The sequence below is a fragment of the Eulemur rufifrons genome, chromosome 16 (genome assembly GCF_041146395.1).
Source record: "Eulemur rufifrons isolate Redbay chromosome 16, OSU_ERuf_1, whole genome shotgun sequence".
NCBI classification, from domain to species: Eukaryota; Metazoa; Chordata; class Mammalia; order Primates; family Lemuridae; genus Eulemur; species Eulemur rufifrons.
In genome coordinates this window covers 32,396,306-32,417,070 of record NC_090998.1, presented here as the reverse complement: position 1 = coordinate 32,417,070, position 20,765 = coordinate 32,396,306, and the positions used below count along the sequence as shown (strand labels likewise).

General features: G+C 38.8%; 1 protein-coding gene across 2 annotated transcripts in view; it reads right to left on the bottom strand.

Annotated features, from left to right (window-relative positions):
* Window positions 1–18,365: 18,365 nt before the first annotated feature.
* PDZRN4 (PDZ domain containing ring finger 4) overlaps window positions 18,366–20,765 on the bottom strand; it is a 362,351-nt gene continuing 359,951 nt past the window's right edge. For both annotated transcript variants that reach the window (XM_069490863.1, XM_069490864.1), the window contains one exon: window positions 18,366–20,709. In XM_069490863.1, the coding sequence (XP_069346964.1) occupies window positions 19,183–20,709 (1,527 nt within the window). In that variant the 3' untranslated portion in view covers window positions 18,366–19,182. The remainder of the gene's footprint in view (window positions 20,710–20,765) is intronic.

Here is a 20,765-nt window from a genome sequence, read left to right as displayed (position 1 = left end):
CAGGGAAATGGGAAGGCCACAGAGGCTGTTAACTGTGCGGTTAGCATTCCAGGCAGAGTCCTTTCTCCTTCATCCTTTCAGGACGCTTTGTTCCTTGGAAGAGTTCCGGGAGAGGTCAACCGGAAGTTATGTGGAAAAAATTGAGTGGAGACGAATTCAGAGAGAATAGGATGAGTTTGGAATCTCCCCTCAAGGAGCTAGGTGTAATTTTCGAGGATAGGAAGAAATGAGGACGGCAGGCCTGCCCAGCAGAGTGTTCTGTGACACTGGGTCGACTTCACATGGGTCACCACAAGCTCTCATGTGTACTAAAGTCAGCCGTGTACTAGCAATGAGTGAAACAGCAAAGTAGGTACTTCTGGGTAGAGAACTGGGAAAGCAGGTGGTGGCTACCCAGCCCATGTTGATTGCTGCTTACATAGAGTTACGGGCCAATTGTGTCTGTGCCTTTTGACTTTTAAAGAGGAGATAGAAAAAAATATGTTAATATGAAATTTCCCAATTTCTAAGAGAGAACAACTAATGTAAATGTTTGAATTATTGTGTGGGCCTTGCAAAATCTGTGAGCAAGACACAGCCTTGTGCTCACCATCTGTGGTCCAGGAGGTTGCTGCAGGCCCTCTGTTCTCTGAAATCCACCTGCTGGCAGAGAGGAATCCCTTCTCCTGTGTGTATGTTTGCACAATTGGTGTTTGTTATTAGTATATTTTTTAATTTAAAGGTTAAATAGGTATTTTTCCCTCTTATTAATGATTCTTGGTTTTAAGAAAAGGCAAAATATATGAAGTACGGGTTCTGTGACCTGCATAACTGAAAAGGGTTGGATGAGAAAGCTCTTTGTGAAATGCCAATGTTGTATCTTTTTGTTCTCTCCTAAATAAAAAGAACAGATTTTTTTTTTTTTTCCAGAGCAGGAATTCTTAACACTGGGTTCACTCATGAGCTTCAGTTGGGGTCTAAGTACTACATAACTGTACAGAAAATTTTGCATGTAGATGGGCATTGTACACTTCCCTTTTTGGAGAAACAGAGTGTGTAGCTTTCATTGACTCCAAAAAGGAGTCAATCTCCTCCCCAAAGATTAGTATCTACTGCTCTCAGTCCTATAAATAGTCTAACTATTTATTTTACAGAAAAAACAATGTGCATATTCTCCCGTTTCAACAGTATCAACTTGAGGTTCACAGTTAGAAAAATAAAAATGACAATGAGAATGTTTATCGCACTAATAGCATAAAATCTAGAACCATACATTTGATGAATGTTTCAGCTCATCAGGATAATTGTTAAGCTGTTTCTGAATGGATTGAATTAGTTTTCTAGACATTTAAGTAGACATGTACATAAAACTTGGTAGAATTGACACTTTCCTAGACTTTACACTTTTTAAGGTAATGAACTAGGTGGCCATTTGTCATTATTTTTAGCTGCCCAGCATCTGAACCACCTTCTTAGATTTTATTAATCAATTAAAAAATTAATTAAAAGAATTTAAAAAATATTTCTGGTGAGAATATAAAGAATGGAAGGAAAATAGGGACCTAGCTTTGTTTGAGTCAGCTCAGTACATAATTAAATTGTGATCTTTCTCCAAATTAACTTTCTTCAAGAAGCAAAAGTAAATGCTCTCTGGAAGATTAAAACATCATCCAGAGATCAAATTTTTTCAATAGTTTTTCATTAAAAGTGTATTACTCAGAATAAAAAATAAGGTAAAAATGGTAAAAATTGGCCAGGAACCAAGAGAAAAAAATGGAAACAATTCCACGGTTAATACAGATATTGGAGTATAGTCTTGCATCTCATAACAATGTATTGGTCAGTGACAAACTGCATATACAATGTTGGTTCCATAAGATTATAATGGAGCTGAAAAATGTTTAGCACCTAGAGATATTGCAGCCATCATAATGTGGTAGGGCAAATACTTTATTTCTAAAACAAATTTAGTGTAGCCTAAGTGAACAGTGTTTATTAAATCTATAGTAGTATATAGTAATGTCCTAGGCCTTCACTTTCACTCATCACTCACTCACTGACTCACCTAGAGTAACTTCCAGTTCTGCAAGCTCCATTCAAGGTAAGTGCCCTATATTATACAGATGTACAATTTTTTATCTTTTATATCTTATTTTTACTGTACCTTTTCTATGTTTAGATAGGTTTAGATACACAAATACTTACCATTGTGTTACAGTTGCCTACAGTATTCAGTACAGTAACATGCTGTACATGTTTGTAGCCTAGGAGCAATAGGCTATGCTATATAGCCCAGGTGTGTCATAGGCTTTGCCATCCAGACTTGTGTAAGTACACTCTATAATGTTTGCATGGCAAAATTGCCTAATGACTCATTTCTCAGAATATAGCCCTGTGCAGTTAGACTTAAAGTGAGTGTGTTAATATACAGTCCAGAAATTATGTGACAAGATATAGAATTTCAGAAGAAAGAAGGAATACACTCCCCCAGACTCAAATGGAAATTCCAGAACTGACAAGTGAATACCAAAAATTATGAATTAGTAGGTGTGTTTAACTACAGATTAGATTCAGCTGGAAAAAGAATTATTCAACTGGAATGCAGCTCAGAAAAAAATATCTTGACTACAGCACAGAAAGACAATAAATTAGAAAGGTCAGGGAAGAATATTAGAGGCATATGGGATGCCAAAAAAAAAAAGAATAACATGTGTAATTAGAATTATGGAGGAGAGGACGGAGAGACAGAGAGAGAATGTAAATGAGAATGGGAGAAAAGAAATATTTAATATTTGAAGGAATAATGTCACAAAATTTTCCAAATGAATGAAGGACATCAAGCAACAGATTCAAGAAATGATATGACCCCAACACAGAAAAAGTACAAAGAGAACCACATAGAAATACAGAACTCTAAGTTGGTATGTATCCAATAATTTAGCTTCAAGATATATCAAACAAAAACTAATGGAAGTAAAGGTAGAAAAAGTCACAAGCACAATCATAGAAGGAGATTTTAACATACTTATCCCAATAATTGATATAACATACTTATCTCAATACAATGGTTAAAAAGTATAAAATAAATTTTAACCATATATTTAACAAATGTGACCTAATCGACATATGTAGAAAATTGAACACAAGTTATTTTCAAATGAACATGGGAAAATGTTCAAAATTGATTACATCCTGGCCCATAAAGCCAAGTTTCAAAAAATTCCAAAGGATTAAAATGATAAAGAGTATGTTTTCTGGAAACAGGGTAATTAAGTTAAAAATAATAAGAAAAATACAAAATATCTATGTATTTGGAAATTAAGCAACACACTTCTAATGAATTGATAAAGAAGAAATCACAATAGAAATTAGAAAATATTGTGAATAAATAATGACGAAAATAGGTGTTTTAAAAATTTTGGATGCAGGTTAAGCCATGTTTAGAAGGAAGTTCATTATCTTAAATATGTATATTATAAAAGAAAATGGGTTGAAAATAAATGACCTGAAACATGCATGGAAGATTGTGGAATAGGGGCTTTGCCAGCATGCTGCACTCATTTGGAAACAGCAAAATACTGTGTAGAGATTCACACTGTGAAGTTTTATCGAAGAAGGAACATGGGGGTTCAGCAAGAAATGAAGGAAAACTTTGAATACTAGGAAAAAGAAGGTGGGCAGAAGCTCACGCAGTGGAGTCCAGCAGAAAACTATGGGTGAATCCCTAGTACGAGAGATGGGGAGTGGGTGTCTCCACGATACACGTCCTCAATGGGGAGCTGGGCAATCCAGGCCAGAGGGGAGCTCCTTGACCCTCCCAAGCCCTGGATCTCACTTAGAGAGCGATCAGGAGACTGGGAGAAGGAATTGCACTGGGACGTGTACCTCACGCACTCCCAGACCTGAGTGCCAATAGAAGGAGGACATTCCTCGTCCTGGCTCACAAAGGGTGGTACAGGAACCTATCAGTTAGCAGGGCCGACAGTCACTGATTTGGAGAGTCTTGGGCTGGGGACTGGTGATATGGTTTAGGCTACAGCATGAAAGGGGCCCCCAGACCCAGAACTGAGAGACAAATGTGGCGTGGGTCCCAGCCACAGGCACCGGAGTTGAGCACTCCCCCTCTGAGGAACCAGAGCAGGAGGAGAACTGCCCCAGAGGCAAGGATTTGGCCCTTGTGGCAAGTTTTATGGCTTGGGGCAGTTTTACAGACTGAAGGCAAAGTGTGTATGACCTGCTGCCGAGGTTGGGCCATGGAAGGGAGCCCCATAGGTTTAGAGTATGTCCTACTGCCACTTGCTAGGCTGTGGAGCCAAAGCAGCCCCTCTTTCCCCAGGCTGGGTCTTCTGCAAAAGAGCAGTTGCCCCGCACCTCAATGGGGCATTTCTCTGGGGCCTGAGGGCTGCAGCTCCAAGCCCTGTCAAGTCAGGCAATTGCACCTGCCACTGAGGGGCTCGACAGCAGGCTTGCCCAGCCTGGCCCTGTCCCCTGACCCCCACATTAGAGACAGATCATGGGACTTGGACCACTGAGCATTCCACAGCCCAACGCATCCCCTGGGACACCTGAGTACTCCGGGTTAACAAAGGACAATCATAAACTCTACTGCCACTACTGCAGCTAGATCTCACCTGCAAGTGCCACCTACTGGCCTGGAGTTGCACCTGCACAGGCCAGTACAACCTATGTTGACAGAAGTACAGGGCACTTGGGAAAAGAGACAAGCTTCTTGCAACCTCTGCTATCACCACTGCCCATGGCACCCCAGTTATCCAGGAGGTCATGAGGCCACTCGCCCGCCAGGTATATCACTACTACAGCCAGCATTTGAGAAAACCACCACACTAAGGCTATTTGTAACCAAGGAATGCACACAGAATCTTTGCTGCTATTATTTACTGAGAAGAAAAGCCAAACAGCCCTACAGAGACTGAAAGACTGACTCACTCACTCTCTCCCTGAATGCTTGGATTGTTTCCTTTTATTAGCCCAATCTGGAGGAGGGCTCTCGGGAGGTGTGGGCTGTTATCAAATGATCAACAGGTGTCCTCAAAATCCCATCTGCGTATATATGAGCTCCCTCTAAGAAAGCCCACCTGGGGGGTGAACCACAATGCAGATTCAAGCTAATGGCATAATAATTACCCCTAGGTTACTCTAGGTCACTTTCTAAATCCTGTAGTGTCTGGGCTGGAGAATTTCCAGATTGAGACAGCGTTCCCTCCTTCCTCAGGTGTAGCAGTTGCTCGGGATAGGATTAAAGGTGGGGCAACACCAAAATGGAGTGCACCCTTATCCTTCTCAGGTGGAGCAATTTCTCAAAACAGCACCAAAGCAGGGAACCTTTGTCTCGAGAAGAGCTGGAGATCCTAACTACCTTGCATTTCCCACTCTATACTAGAGGCCCAAATTGTTGGGTAGGGGCATCGACTCATCTGGCTGCTTCCTGCTGAGTGGGCGCAATGATTCCTATCAGGTTCTCTGGGGGTCTCTCCAGGGGACTTGGGTATATGCCCTCGGCAGATTGTTGTAGTTGTAGGTGGGAGGAGGAGGTAGGCACTGGGGCTGACAGAGAATGTAGGACCATTTGTAGCTTGATGACCTCTAGATGGGATGAAATAAATTTAGTTAGAATATTTCTACTCTGAAGGTGTTTACTGAGTCCTGTTCTAAACCAATTTCTGTGTTCTTTTACTTTTCTTTCTCATTAGTCAACAGGTATTTATTGAGTATCTCCCATGTGCCAGGTATATTGCTACCTATTTGACTTTTTATCTGGGTCATAACACTGTACCATTGAAGCTTTCTCTACTCTTTGTTTCCCACCTCTATGGAGCATATTTTACATGCACATGCAAAAGTGGGCATTTAAAAATCTTTTTCATGGGACACAACATTTTGTTTTGGTATATAACTAGAAAACATATTACAAAGTAGACAGAAATACATAGTAATGACATTTCTTGTGCAGAATACTAAATCTTTAACATAGCAATAGCGCAAGTGTGTTTCAACCTAACCATTTCACATCTGCTATTGTTTGGCTCCTGGACATATTAATTTTTTTTCTTGGCCATAGAATTGATGAAAAGTTTTCATATTTATTATTAATACTTTATCCAATCTTCACCACCATGCACTCATGCAGAAAGAGAAGGGGTACAAATACCTTCTTGCCATTTCTCATCTTTCTCATCTCTAAAATAATCACAAAGTTATTTTTCACTCTAAAATTCCATGGCTAATTTTATTTCATGAATTAGAAATTGTATTCTTGAGAATATGTTTGATATTCTTTCATGTATTAACTCACTCTTTAACTCATCAAACATATACTGAGTAATATACTTAGTCCTACCAGGAGTTATGCTAGGTAATAGATCATAAAATTAGTTAGTGGTGGTTAGAAATTGAGTCCAGGGTTTGTGGCTTCTTTCCTTTCATGGTAGCAACTTTACTAGTTTTTGATGATCTTTTGTCACTAAAACAAAAGACAAAGCTCAAATCTAACAATGCATCTAGATGAAAGTTGGGCTGATAATAACAGTTTTAACTCTGAGAAAAATTTAGGAGTTTGATGCCTCTACAACTAGAATATTTCTTTCCACATGACTGTTATTTTTTTGTTTGTTTCTTTCAAAATTCCCTGAAAGACCTAACAGAAGTAAAGACCACAGAGCCAAGGTTGAGCTTTGCTGAATTCTTTTCCAGGATAATGAAATTTCATGTGAGGCATTTGGTGTTCTGGGATTCAGAAAGGTTATCAGCCAAGCATTTATAATAAAAGTCCTCCTGCTTTTCCCTAGCATGCACTGGGAAGACAGGAGTGCTATCAGTTTGACATTTCTGTCAGAACTGGTATTTGAACCATCGGATGATTCTGACAAATGCCACTGCTGTCATTGGCTCAGTTTTAATTGCACCTGACTGAAGCTTTCAATGGCAGCAAGCAGAAAACTTAATTAGTTGGAGTCCAGAGTATGCACTGGCTGGAGGGTTCCCAAATAGCATCTACGCTTTCAGGGGAGACGTGGCCATGTTTAAATTCACCAGCCTTGAGAGGGAGGCTGGCCAGACAATTTTCAAAGCCTCCAAAGATTATTAATCAATTTAAATTTCTTTTGAGAGCACATGTATTTATATATTCTTTGCTCGAGTAACTCATTAGTACGTGACAGTAGGTGAAATAAATACATACAAAAAGAAAACAAAAGGCCTATCTCTAGTTCCATGAGGATTGGCAGGAGGCACAAATACAAACACAAATGCACACACACACATTTATAAGTTCAAGAAAACAACAAAGCAGAATGGTATTAAAGTTTCTATCACATCTTACATGCTCAATGTTTGCTTTCAGGGTGTGGATATGATCATACTTTTTACATTTCTATAGAAACTTGCATTAGCAGGCTTTGATTATCAAACTGTTAATATGCTGCAATTAAAACTCAACATAACTCTTGCTTGCTGGTTGGAGAAAAGTTTCCTTGCATTAAAAGAAAGAATTTCTTAGAGTCACTGCTCTTTCGTGCGGTATTACCAAGATCCCATTTGCAGATACTACAGCTCACCATGTAAGTCAGGCCCAATTTACTCTACTTTTCAAATTACATGTGGGTTTGGGACTCATTTGTCTTCACTCACACAGGCTAAGCAGTGCAGAAAGAGTTGTGCTGAATATTGAGTTTTGTCAAACGTAAAGGATGATACTCTGCTTCATTTTATAAATAAAATATGACAATGTTTGACAGGACTGACTGAACTTTTGTCTTGATGACTCAGCCAAGACTCAGGACCTTCCACTCTTGTCAGCTATCTAGTTTGATTCGGCTGCCACTGTCATTGCTGCCTGTAACTCCAGTGACGCCTCTGGGACAGAACATTATTGGGTACTGATTGACTACTTGGGTAAAATAACAGCCCAAGGGGGATTCTGCTTCTCAAGGAAGGCATAGCAGTGTCGGGCTTTGAAATTTTCTCAAGGGGGTTCCTATGAGAATAGCTGTAAATTTCTCACTTTCAGGAATACTAAAATGCTACTACTTGACCCAAGTTAACCTTATGGTACCCTAAAGTTATTGGCTTTGGAACAATATCCAGGTGTAGCCTTGACTCAATATTCTTAGCAATTTTGGAGAAGAACAAATCTTGGTTTAAGTTGTCAGACCAAGAAATATTAGTTGCCAAGGGTAAAATTGCTACTGAGTTCTGTCTCAATACTTAGCAATGCTGTAGCTGATTTTAAGGATTGAGTTCTTTTCATGGGTGTATTGCCTTGGGATGCAGCAGTCTGTTTGAAGGCTGATGTGATTAAGAAGTACTTAGCTTTTATCATTAAAAGTTTTTAAGGAATATGAGTCTGTCTATACCTCTACTTTTCTGGACTCTAATGAACCAAAAAACAGAATAAGGTTGACAATGTACTGTTTCCATCTCTTTGGAAATGCAATGGAATTAAAATTGGTACTTAAAATTAAATGAGGTGAGGTTCCACGTATCAAGTAAATATAAAGTATTTAAAAGAAAATGCTACAGATGATAGAAAAGTACGAAAATTGTTCCTGGCATGAATAATTCACCAACTCTCGGATGGTATAAGTCACCTACTAATGTGCATTACTTGCCATTTAATAGTGGCTGTATCTGAAGAAATATGGAAATTGGAATATTTTAATAACTTTCTATATGAAAGATGATGAGACTGCCTAAATGATTAAGAGGAAGATATGTTATAATGAACTAAAGCCACTCGAGTGTAAGGTAATTTTAATTCAAATCTCCATCTGCTTATGTATAATTAAGACTCATTTAACAAGTTAATGCCTAACAGAGAGAACTGATAAGTTTGGTATTAAAGATCTTAAGAGAAGTAAATTAAACTGTCGGGGTTGAACTGGTCTTTAGTTTTAATTTCTTACACCTGAACCTTGATATGAATTTCAGGGTCCACTTCTTTATCCTCACCATTCATTTAAGCATAAAGGCAAAGACAAAAGGGGAGGGGAAACAGCATATCCTTTTTATATTTTAATTTTGGAGATCCCATCCTGTCTAAGGCGTGACAGCATCTTGACTGATAATGAATATTTATGCACTTCATATTTTCCACTGTATAGCATCTATATGCCATTAAAATGGTGATTTCAAAGGCACAAAAATACTTATGCACAGTTGAGATTGGCAGCAGGGTTAAATAACCTCAGAAAATAAGAGGAAAGCCTTTAAAGTGCCAAAAGGGACTGTTTTGATCTGCAGCAAATTTCATGAGCTTGTTGACTGCTTAACTTCCTACTTCGTTTTTTTCCCACAGTTTCTGCCAAAGAAGGTCCAGCCATCATAAATATGGTGTCAACCTTTTGTCTCCTAGCATAAAAATTTAATTCCCAGTGTATGACTCCTCATTTAGGAAGAAGATGAATGGGTCTTTCTTTACATGCTTTTTTCTTTTTAACACATTTTCAGGACTAAATTCAAACAGGATAATTGAGAATTCACGCAATCTTCTCGGCAGGATTTTCAGTGAGAAGTCAAGAGTTTTCAGCCATGCCTGGGCAATGCCAATGCTGTGGGATCACAGAATTGAACCCAGTGTTCTCGTTCCTTGTCAGCCATCACATATGGCCTGTGTCAGGTCACCTACAACTTCTTGAGGCGTAATTTTCAAAGACCACAGATCAAATAGTTGAAACTTTTTGAGGTCCCTAAAGAAATTCATAGGTCTAATTATCTTATAATGTGCCTTGTCTGATTCATCTCTTATTTAAGAGCTAGAAAGTATCCTATTACTTGGATGCTTTATTTTACTGATTCTTAAAGCTGCAGTCATCTGTGCATACTCACAAGTTAGTGGAGAGCTGGGTCTAGTATTTTTATTACCAGTTCAGCATTCTTTCCACCTCACACTGCCTCACAGATCTACCAAATATACTATACACACTCTTTCTCTCTCACACACGTGTACAAATACCTAAGTATCTTTTCCATATATTTATATAATATATACATACTCAAACAATTGAAATATCCATATATCAATAATTTCTCATTTTGTCTTCTACAACTTAGAGATATATCTTAGAAGGAAAGTAAACATCTGCTAGAGCTTTCAAACTGTAGGAAAGCAAAACCCATATATAAGGACATTCTGGTCACCCCTAAAGTACATGATGTGGCATCTGGTTAGTAATGGAAGGAACAGTGTAATTATTAATATTTTATGCCCTTTGCCTACTTTTTGATAGAGTTGTTTGATTTTTTCTTGGTGATTTTCCTGAGTTCTATATAGATTCTAGTTATCAGCCTTTTGTTGGATGTGTAGCATGCGAATATTTTCTTCCATTCTGTAGGTTGTCTGTTTGCTCTCATGATAGTTTCCTTGGCTGTACAGAAGCTTTTTAATTTAATCAGGTCCCATTTATTTATTTTTGTTGGTGCTGTGATTGCCTTTGGGGTCTTCTTCATAAATTCTTTGCCTACACCAATGTCTATAAGAGTTTTTCCAACATTTTCTTCTAGCATTCTTATAGTTTCATGCCTTAGGTTTAAGTCTATTATCCACCGTGAGTTGATTTTTGTGAGTCCCAAAACAATAAAAGTTGGCATGGATGTGGAGAGATAGGAACACTCATACACTGCTGGTGGGACTGCAAACTAGTACAACTTCTGTGGAAAGTAATATGGAGATACCTCAAAGAGCTACAAGTAGAACTACCGTTTGATACAGCAATCCCATTACTGGGCATCTACCCAAAGGAACAAAGGACATTCTATAAAAAAGACATCTGCACTAGAATGTTTATAGCAGAACAATTCACAATTGCAAAGATGTGGAAACAACCCAAGTGCCCATCAATGCATGAGTAGATTAATAACATGTGGTATATGTATACCATGGAGTTCTACTCAGCCACAAAAACAATGGTGATATAGCCCCTCTTGTATTATCCTGAATAGAGCTGGAGCCCATTCTACTAAGTGAAGTATCCCAAGAATGGAAAAACAAGCACTGTATGTACTCACCATCAAATTGTTATTAACTGACTTAACTGATCAACACTTAAGTGCACATACAATAGTAACATTCACCAGGTGTCGGACAGGTGGGAGTGGGGAGGAGGGGATGGGTATATACACACCTAATGGGTACAGTGTGCACCATCTGGGGGATGGACACACTTGAAGCTCTGACTTGGGTGGGGCAAAGGCAATATATGTAACCTAAACATTTGTACCCCCGTAATATGCTGGAATAAAAAAAATATTTTATGCCAATGGATAGCTTTCTTATTCTCTCATTTGAAAATATCCTTATTTGCTTTACTGGTATTAATAGATGATGAATTTATCTAAAATAGTTCCATAACAAATTGTGTATGGCTGCAACAAAAGGAAATTTTAGACTAAAATGTTTATTTATTTATTGCACTTTAGAATGTTAGAAGTGAAATAGGCTTTAGATATCATTTATTCCAACATCCTCATTTTAAAGATGAGAAAATGGAGGCTCAAAGAAGGGATATAACTTGCATAAGATCTTAGAATTGGTAGGGAACTTGTCCTTTGTGTGAGTCATTACCAAAGGCTGTGAGGCCGGGAAGGCTTCCCGGAGTTGGTGAGGGCCCATCCCAAGTCCTCTCTCCTGTTAAGCCCCTTGTGCTCCTCACTGGCTTTGTCACTATGCACTTTATGTACTCTGCCTCATATAGTCAGATTTCTTCTCATGTGCTCATCATTTATCTCCAAAAAATAACAAACATTAATTTCCCATGTAAAGCATCTAACATAGTAAACATTGCAGACTTTCAAACACATTTTCTTATCTTGACCATTTTGCACTGCTTCTATATTTGTGTGTATTTCACTCAGTACATTTCAATACATATTGATTTTCTGATTAGTGTTCTGTTTCAAAAATGAAATCAGTCTAAGTTAAATGGACACAAATATCTGCTATACTCACTGGCCCCACCATAATGAGAACACCAGATTAAGGCTGGTTTCTTGACACAATTGAGTAGGCTCTGCTTCCCAGAAAACCTCACAGATATTCCAGGATATGTTGGGAATTTGCATCTCATTCAATATATTCCCATCATTATCTGACAGGTGAAGTTGAATAAATGTCTTGTTTTATTAAATTTCTTGTTCAACACACTTGGGGATTGAATATCTAGCATTGACTATGCCTTCCATTAAACACCAGGCTTTAAGAATCCCTGAGTCATGCAAATGTATGTCCAAGAGTTTTTTCGCAACAATGTCACATTTCTGATCACAGACATGGCAGGCAACACAACCAAAAGGAACAATAATAAATTTGAGGCAGAATGTAGTTACGTACTGGTTAGCCCTAGAGAAACTATTCATAGGCTCAATAACTGATGAAAACTAAAATCTACCATCATAATTCCCCACCATAGGCAACATACAATTCAAAAAACAGGCTGGCTAATAAAGTAGAAACAAATGAAGGAAGTCAGCACATGTTTGATGACACAGAGATAATGGTGTCAGTGTCTGGACTTCTGTTTGAAGCAGAGCTGATGAGGCTGAAGTGAACCAGTCACTGATGTTCATTCCTAATTAATGTGAAAGTGTGAAAGCAGAGAGTAGTGGAAAGAAGAGAAACTTTGAGGTCAGACAATTGTAAGTTTGAATACAGAATCCATTGCTTAGTAGTTGTGAAACTTATGGGAGATTACTAAAATTATATTAACCATACTTTGCTCATCTGTTAACAAAAACAATAACTAATATCTACTGAGTGCCCACCCTATGCTATCACTTTTCTAGTTTCCTTACGTATATTAACTTGTTTAATTCTCAACCTATGAGAAAGGCTATAATTATCTCCACTGTGCTGAGCAGCAACGAGCTTAAGTAACTTGTCTAAGAATACACATCTAGTGACAGAGCTGGGAGGTGATAATTAAATAGTGGCTATTAATAAGTTAAAATCATATAGTAGGATACCAAATAACCATCAGGACCCTAGTTTACAGATAGCCTGTGAACCCTGGAGCAATGGTTGTTGGAACACAGAACTGTTGGTTGGGGTCTATGAAAAAAATCAATGGTATCCAAAATCCTGAACAGTTGTTGTTTGGCAAACTGGAAGAAGTGCTAGAAGGATAGATGTGGCAGTGATCACTACTGTGCAGCACACTATACTCAAGATAGACATACTGTGGAAAGAAACATATTAGACATGACTGGGAGGAAAGCCAAGCAAGTGGTAAGAAAATACCACGTATAGCTGTTCAGAAACAAGAGTGGCTATTAGTAAGAGTTACAGACAATGTCCTGGAGGGATGAGAAGGCATGACATAAATGCTGAAGGAGGGCTGGACACAGAGTAAGGAGAAAGGTTTCTCTAGCATGTGACACACCAAAAGCAAAGAGTGGTGCTGGAAATGAGAATGGCATGTTTGGAAAACGGTAGGGAGTCCTGTCCGCTTACAGCAGGAGCATAGTAGGACACTAGAAGTAGCACAAAAACGTCCCCCAAATAATCAGCAATATGGTGTCTATTTATTCAGTTCTACAGGGAGACATCTTACAAAACAGGTACAGTGTAAATCAGTTCTGCTCTGGCTGAAAAAAGCAGCATGACTTGAGTGGAAACAGAAAAAAATAAATAAATAAACAAACAAAAAATCCAAAAAAGAAAACAAACAAAAAAATACCAAAACTCATAGTAATCCTCTGGCTTTTCTTAGAGTTTACTAAAAAACCTTGAAGTGCTCAATAGGTGACTTATCTTGGTCAGTTATTTTTGTAGGTAGTGTCCTATACCTAATGTTCTCTGAAATTCTGAAACTGTGTCATGCATATTTACAGGAATGAATGGTTTGTTTTACCTAAATTTTAAGTCCTTTGAAGAACTTTGGACTACCTCCAAAGACATACATTTTGAAAAATAATGAAAGAAAATGAAAGAGAGGACAAAAACTTTAGATAAGTGGGAAAAAATTTACTGGAAAAAAATTTATTTTACATTTTTTCTTTCTAGGAATAAGTGAATTAGATTAATCTGTTGTAGTGTTTAATAAAAATTAATAGAAATTATTTTTTAAAATCACATAAAATTTATAATATATTAATAATTGTTAATAAAAACAGGAAATTAGTAGAAATTAAATAATAAAAATAAATTAACAAAACATAAAATTTAATTAACTTTTAACTAAAATTTAAGGAATATTAGTTTGAAGCAGCACCAAATTATTTAGCTACCTAAAGCAAAGGTTTCTCAGGGTCTGAGTTACAAGTCCTCATGCAGAAAAATGTGAAATCAGGTGGAAAAATATATTGAGGTTAAATGATGGAGATCCTTGAGGCAGGGCGTGGTGGCTCACCCCTGTAATCACAGCACTTTGGGAGGCTGAGGTGGAAGAATTGGTTGAGGCTAGGAGTTTGAGACCAGCCTGAGCAACATAGAGAGACCCTGTCTCTACAAAAAATAGAAAAATTATCTGGGCGGGTTGGCCCAAACCTGTAGTCCCAGCTACTTGGGAGGCCGGGGCAGGAGGATTGCTGGAGCCCGGGGTTTGAAGTTGCAGTGAACTATGATGATGCCACTGCACTCTACCCCAGGAGACAGAGCAAGACCCTGTCTCAAAAAAAAAAAAAAAAAAAAATCCTTGAATAATATTCTCAGGCACTCATATTTTATCCCATGTTCATGAAAAGACCCCTGAAGGTACCTGAGACAGTGAGGAGAGTGATGTTTAGCAGGGCATCTCTACAGATATAAGAGGGGCCAGAAAGGGGACACAGGGATACCACATACAGACCTGTTGAAGTTATGAGGCATGAGACAGTGACAGTCTAGCGTACAAGTGATTTAAGAGTATTGGAAATAATCTGATACACTTTGAAGAAAAATTAACCATACTTTGTGACTGACCAGCTAAAAGAGAAGTTCAAGAAGGCTCATGTGATAAGCATAAGAAACCCGGTGAACAGTGGCACCAACACAAAATAAGTAATTTCAAGCAGAGAGCAGAAGCTCATTAGAGAGATAGAGTTTAGGTGGAAGATTTAGATACACCAACTGGACATGTATTAAACCAGTATGTAGTTGTGGAAAGGCTACACGAGAGGTTTCTTCTCCTCAACCCACAATAATATGTGTTCATAAAGGGACAGTCTGCACAAAGTATGAAGGCAACAACAGCCTTCTTCATGGCATACAATGAAGAAATATCCAGTGAGCATATATTCTTTTCTGCCTCCTTAGGTCCTTCACGTATGGATCTGTGGACCCAACTGAGGCATGGCTTATGCAACAAAGAATATGTTTGAGCCAAATTTGAGTGATTGGAGCCTGGGAAACAGTTCCAAGTTACTCTGCAATGTGGTCCACAGAACAAAAGAGAGGCTTGAGCTTTTAAAGAAAAAGGAGGAATCAGAGAGAGGGGCGATTACAAAAGTTGTTTTTCAACTATGGGTATAATATATCTAAAGCAGTCTTGGAGTCCAAGAATAGGTTGCAACAGTTAAGAGGGTGGCCGGCCGATGGTTAGGGACCTGGAAGCTCAGCAGGAAGTAGGAAGCAGATATTCTGGCAGTTGCTCAGACAGGAAGTTGTGCCCTCTAGGGTCAAGTATTCGCTGCTTAAGTTGTGCCTGAGGCTCAAGCCAAAATGGCCTCCCAGCTCCATCTTAGGTGCCTTAACTAACCCACTGCCATTTTCCTTCATCAGATCCTAACACCATTTTCCATCACATCTTGAATATAAAGAACAACAATAAATGTGAAATTTTAAAATGTAAGCCCAAGTGAAATACTCTTTACGTTCATATATTTCTTCTAAACTGAAATAAAATAAAACCAATAACATAAAACCAATTATTTTTCTTTGCTGAGCAACACACTTATTCATTTACTAAAAAACACGTTTAGCACAAAGATATGTAGAATGATAAACTTTTCAGGTTTTCACTGATTTTTGAAAAAAAGACATTTCTTAATGTAGAAATGTAGGGTATGTAGAACTATATAAATACCAACATGAAGAACAGCTACATCACAATTTTTAAAATTTGGCAAGCATATTTGGCCTTAATAAAAATAAAATTCAACTAGTAGCTTTGGAAACACTGCATTCTGTGAAATGTGTACAGGTTTCTTCCGGAAAAACCTCCTTGTTGGTTCCAAATGACCTTTATCTATAGGAGTAATTCAAAGGCAATGAATATTTAAACCTAGTAGTGTCAAGGGGATAAACAATAACCACAGACATTAGGTCTGGGAAGAACTGAGTTTTTAAAATAGACAGGCATTCTTATTGAAAACCATAAGGTCAAAAGTTAACTCTAGGTGCTTGAAAGTTAACTCTAGGTACACTTGGAAGAGGCGTTTTGTTCATTGGATTAGCAATGGCTAAATTAGAAGTGATGAAATTTTCAGCTGCCTTAGATTGCCATTACTATCACTGTCTTAAAATTTTTGAGTTCAGCTTTTCATTATATACAAATAAAATTAGTTTCTTTTCATTTTTGTGATAGTCCTTCAAAAGGTAAGAACTTGAAAGTGTAAAAAAGTAAGGAAGATCGTAAGAAAAGGAACAATACGTGGAGGAGAAAGATAAATGAATAAACTAATTTAGCTCAACTAGCATTCATTATTATTCCAATGGCATTCTACTGGAAGCTTACAAAGACAGAAGGGGACATGAGGGCCTTCCCTATGAAGTGAAAATCTATGCAGGAAGACAAGTTCTCTGTATGAGATTCAATAACAAAAGAATAACAATTCCAAGGTAAAACAACATGCATAATAGTGTATGCCAAAGAACTGAGAAAGTCTGATGTCATCAAAAGAGTCTCCAAAACAAAAATATATATGTGATCACACTAAGTGAGGCGTAGGATTTGTCACAGAAACCCTAGACAGGAGAATAGCATGCAATAACTTAAGTGGAAATTTGCAGGCTGCTAAAGGGCCAGAAATAACTCAGGGAAGGTATAAAGAGGAAGAATAACAGGCGGGTCATGCCAGTTGATGGGGGGCCGTGAATAAAAGGCAGAGGCATAGGAATCTGGATCAAGAGCTAATAGGGAGCCACTATGGGTTTTCCAACAGGAAAGTAGCTTCAGAAATATGCAGATGTTGTGCATCCATTATGTTAAAACAATCTGCTAGGTTGAATGAAAATTTGATCAAACTCATGTCTGCACACACAGGGTTTGATCTGGCCTTTCACTCTGGAGGCATTATGATTGACATGTAATGTGGTTCATATGTTATCTGATGAAAAGCTAGATTTAAAAAGTCTACTTAGTCATCTAACAATCCTACCTTTTAATAAACTGACATATAAGGCATTTGTAGTTGACTGTGCTGAAATTATTGCAAAGATGCTTCCCTCAGATTTATTCCCAAATGATCTAAATAAATGTACATAGTGCTATGGACTGAAATGTGTACCTCCAAAACAGATATGTCGAAATCCCAACTCCTGGTGTATTTGATCTTGAACCTTTCAGCCTCCAGAACTGTGAGAAATAAATTCTTGTTGTTCAGGCCTGCAGTCCCCAATCCCTGGGCCATGGACCATTGTTGGTCAGTCAGCCGTCTGATGGACCATTGTTGGTCAGTCAGTCGTCTGTTAGGAACCAGGCCACATACCAGGAGGTAAGCAACAGGCAAGTGAGGGAAGCTTCATCTGTATTTACAGCTGCTCCCCACTGCTCTTATCACTGCCTGAGCTCCGCCTCCTATCAGGTCAGCAGTAGGAGCGCAAAACCTACTGTAAACTGTGCAGGCGAGGAATCTAGGTTGCATATTCCTTATGAGAATCTAATGCCTGATGACTGAGGTGGAGCTGAGGCAGTGATGCTAGTACTGGGGAGTGGCTGCAAATACAGATTATCATTAGCAGAGAGGTTTGACTGCACAGAGATCATAATAAATCAATTGTTTGCAGACTCATATCAAAATCCTATCAGTGAGTGGCAAGTGCCAATGTAATAATAATAGAAATAAAGTGCACAATAAATGTAATGAACTTGAATCATTCCAAAACCACTCCCCTGACTCCCGCCCCCGTCTGTGGAAAAATTGTCTTCCATGAAACTGGTCCCTTGTGCCAAAAAAAGTTGGGGACCACTAATGTAAGTCACCCAGTCTATGATATTTTGTTATAGCAGCCAGAGCAAACTAACATACATTATAGCATTATAAACAGTCTTGGACACTCCACTGATCCTCTGTCTCCATGGCTTTCCCTAAATTTTTCTTGGCTTTACCTTACATGGGCAGTAGGCAAGGGAAGCACAAACCGAAGTTTATCAAATGTTTAGTTGGCATACAACATGCTAGATGCTATATATACATTCTGTAATTTAATCCTGGTAGGAAAATGTGACACAATGATCTATAGAAAGTGTTTCAAGACAACTTTATTGAAAAAACTTGATAGAAACTGTGCACATTTTATAATCCACAAATCTTCTAAATAGTATACATAGGTAACTAATTTTATCTGTTAACCACAGTAGATGATGAAAATAAAACACCCCATGATAGCTTTTTATTAAGGATAATCAATAATTTATTTTTCTTTTATTGTCACAATTGCCACAATTATCTAGCTACATGACCAATGTCACTACATATCACAGGAAGATTGTGCACCTACACTTTACTGAGACAAAGACAACGGCCATTTATGTGTTAAATGTACAACGGGTTGTTAAAACGAGGTGTGGATTTTATGTGTAAGACAAGCTATGGCACGTGATTTATTATTAACAGGTCTGATTTAAAACACATTATGCCAAGAAGCAAGCATAGAAATGTTTTGGCATTGAGTTGTTATTAAAGTAGAAAATAAGTAAACTAGAGAAATAAATCCAGATTTTAACTTACAATAGATACATTAAAGTAGGAAATTAATTGGCTCCTCAGTATTTTTGTGCAAGTGTTTTTTTGTTTTCTTTCCTTTTGTTTTGTTTTGTTTTTTTATAAACGAGTAATATGAATATATCACAAGTTAAAGAAAGATCTTAGCCAAAAAGGAGGGTACCCATATATGAAAAACAAATGAAAAATTACCAGATATTTTTGCTTACAAAAAATTTAAACTATAAAGAGTCACAAAATATATATAAAAACGCCACATTGAACGAGGCAATCATACTCTACCGGAACTGGTAGCACCCTCTTAAAACCAGTCGCAGTCCCTTCACTCGGTCATACAGTGGTGACTGACAAGAAGGCATTGTGAACTCTCGTGCCATCAGGAGACTTGGCCCCATGGGTCATCAGTTCCTGGATTGTCATCCAGTTGTCCAGAATTTTCTTGTTCCTCTTTTTCATCATCTTTTTGTGGCTCAGTTCGAGGATGTTGATCTCCTTCTTGCCCTCGCTGCCGCTCTGGGGACTCTCCTTGAGACACTCCAGCCGGCTCCGCATCATGAACTCCCGGCGCCGGCGCTGCTCTTTGGCCCGAACCAGGTGTTGCTTCCTCTCCTCTTTGCTCCAGTAGCGCCCCATCTTCATCTCGCTCATGGTGTCATCGTCGGTGGTCATGCCACTGCGCTCCTCCTTGATCTTTAAGGCACGTTCCTTCAGAATTCGGTCTCGCACGGGTCTCTTTGTGATGTACCGTGTGCCGTCGCTCCGAATCTTCACCTTCCACTCCATCTTGGGCTCTGAGCACTTCTGAGACTCCTTGCACATGCTCACCAGACTGAGCTGGCTCTGAGCGTACTCGACTGCAGATTTCTGTTGAATTAACTGCATGTAGCTTTGATAATGCCGGGCGTGTGCTGGGATGTTTGCGTATCTATATGAGGAGCTGTGGTAAGGAGAGAGATAAGGGATATGCTCGCTGACTGTCTTCTCTTGGTCAGGAAGCTGGTCGCTTTCCAGTATCTTCTCCTTGCTTTCCATGCTACAACCTTGTTCAGTGGTTTTGGTTTTGGTGGCAGTTGACTCCTTACTGCTCTGTCCAGAAGAGGACTGATGGGCTGCCATTGTGCTTCTCAGGTTTTTCTTATTGGTGAGGTTGATCATTCTGGGAAGGGAACTGTCAGGGGAACGGTCTACAGTGAGGGGAGTACTTCTGCAGCTCTCAGCTGTGTTGTAAGCACTAGAACTGTCCTTGTCGGACTTTTCTGGATGTTCCATGATGTCATCTAGTTTTCCCCTCTGCATATCTATGCTGGTGTTATAATTCCGGAATCCTCTGTCATGCAATGCCCAGATGTCTCCATACTGGTCGGTCACTTTCTGGAGCCTGTGAGCCTGCATGATGTTCTGGCACTCGAGCTCAATGTTTCTCAGCTCTTCATTAAGCAACTGTAGTTCATGCTCCACTCCCTCTTGCTCCCCTTGGTTGCATTCAATTGTGCTGCTCGAATAATACAGGTCATACTCTCCATGGTTTCGAATCTTGCATTTGAGCTCCAAGAGCTGCCTGAATCTTTCACACTCCTCATCTTGGTTGCCAGTGCAGTCGGAGTCTATGTATTCACCAGACATGAAGCTCTCATTGTACTGAAGTTCAACGCTTCCTAGAGTGTCTTGGCTCTGCCCCAGCTCTCTCTTGCTCTTCAAAGATGTGCTGTTGGGGTCCTCAGCTGCGTTCTCCTGCTCTGAGCTCTCATCATTACGCAAGCTTTCGTCTGTGCGCCCCACTCCACTGTCCTTCTCATGGTTGTTGGATGAGGATGTTGCTGTGTCTGTTGTGCCTTCTTCTTCTTCTTGCTTTTTTGGCTAAAAAAAATAATGTTGAGAGAACAAAGAAAATTAATTGCTTTGAAAAACACTGT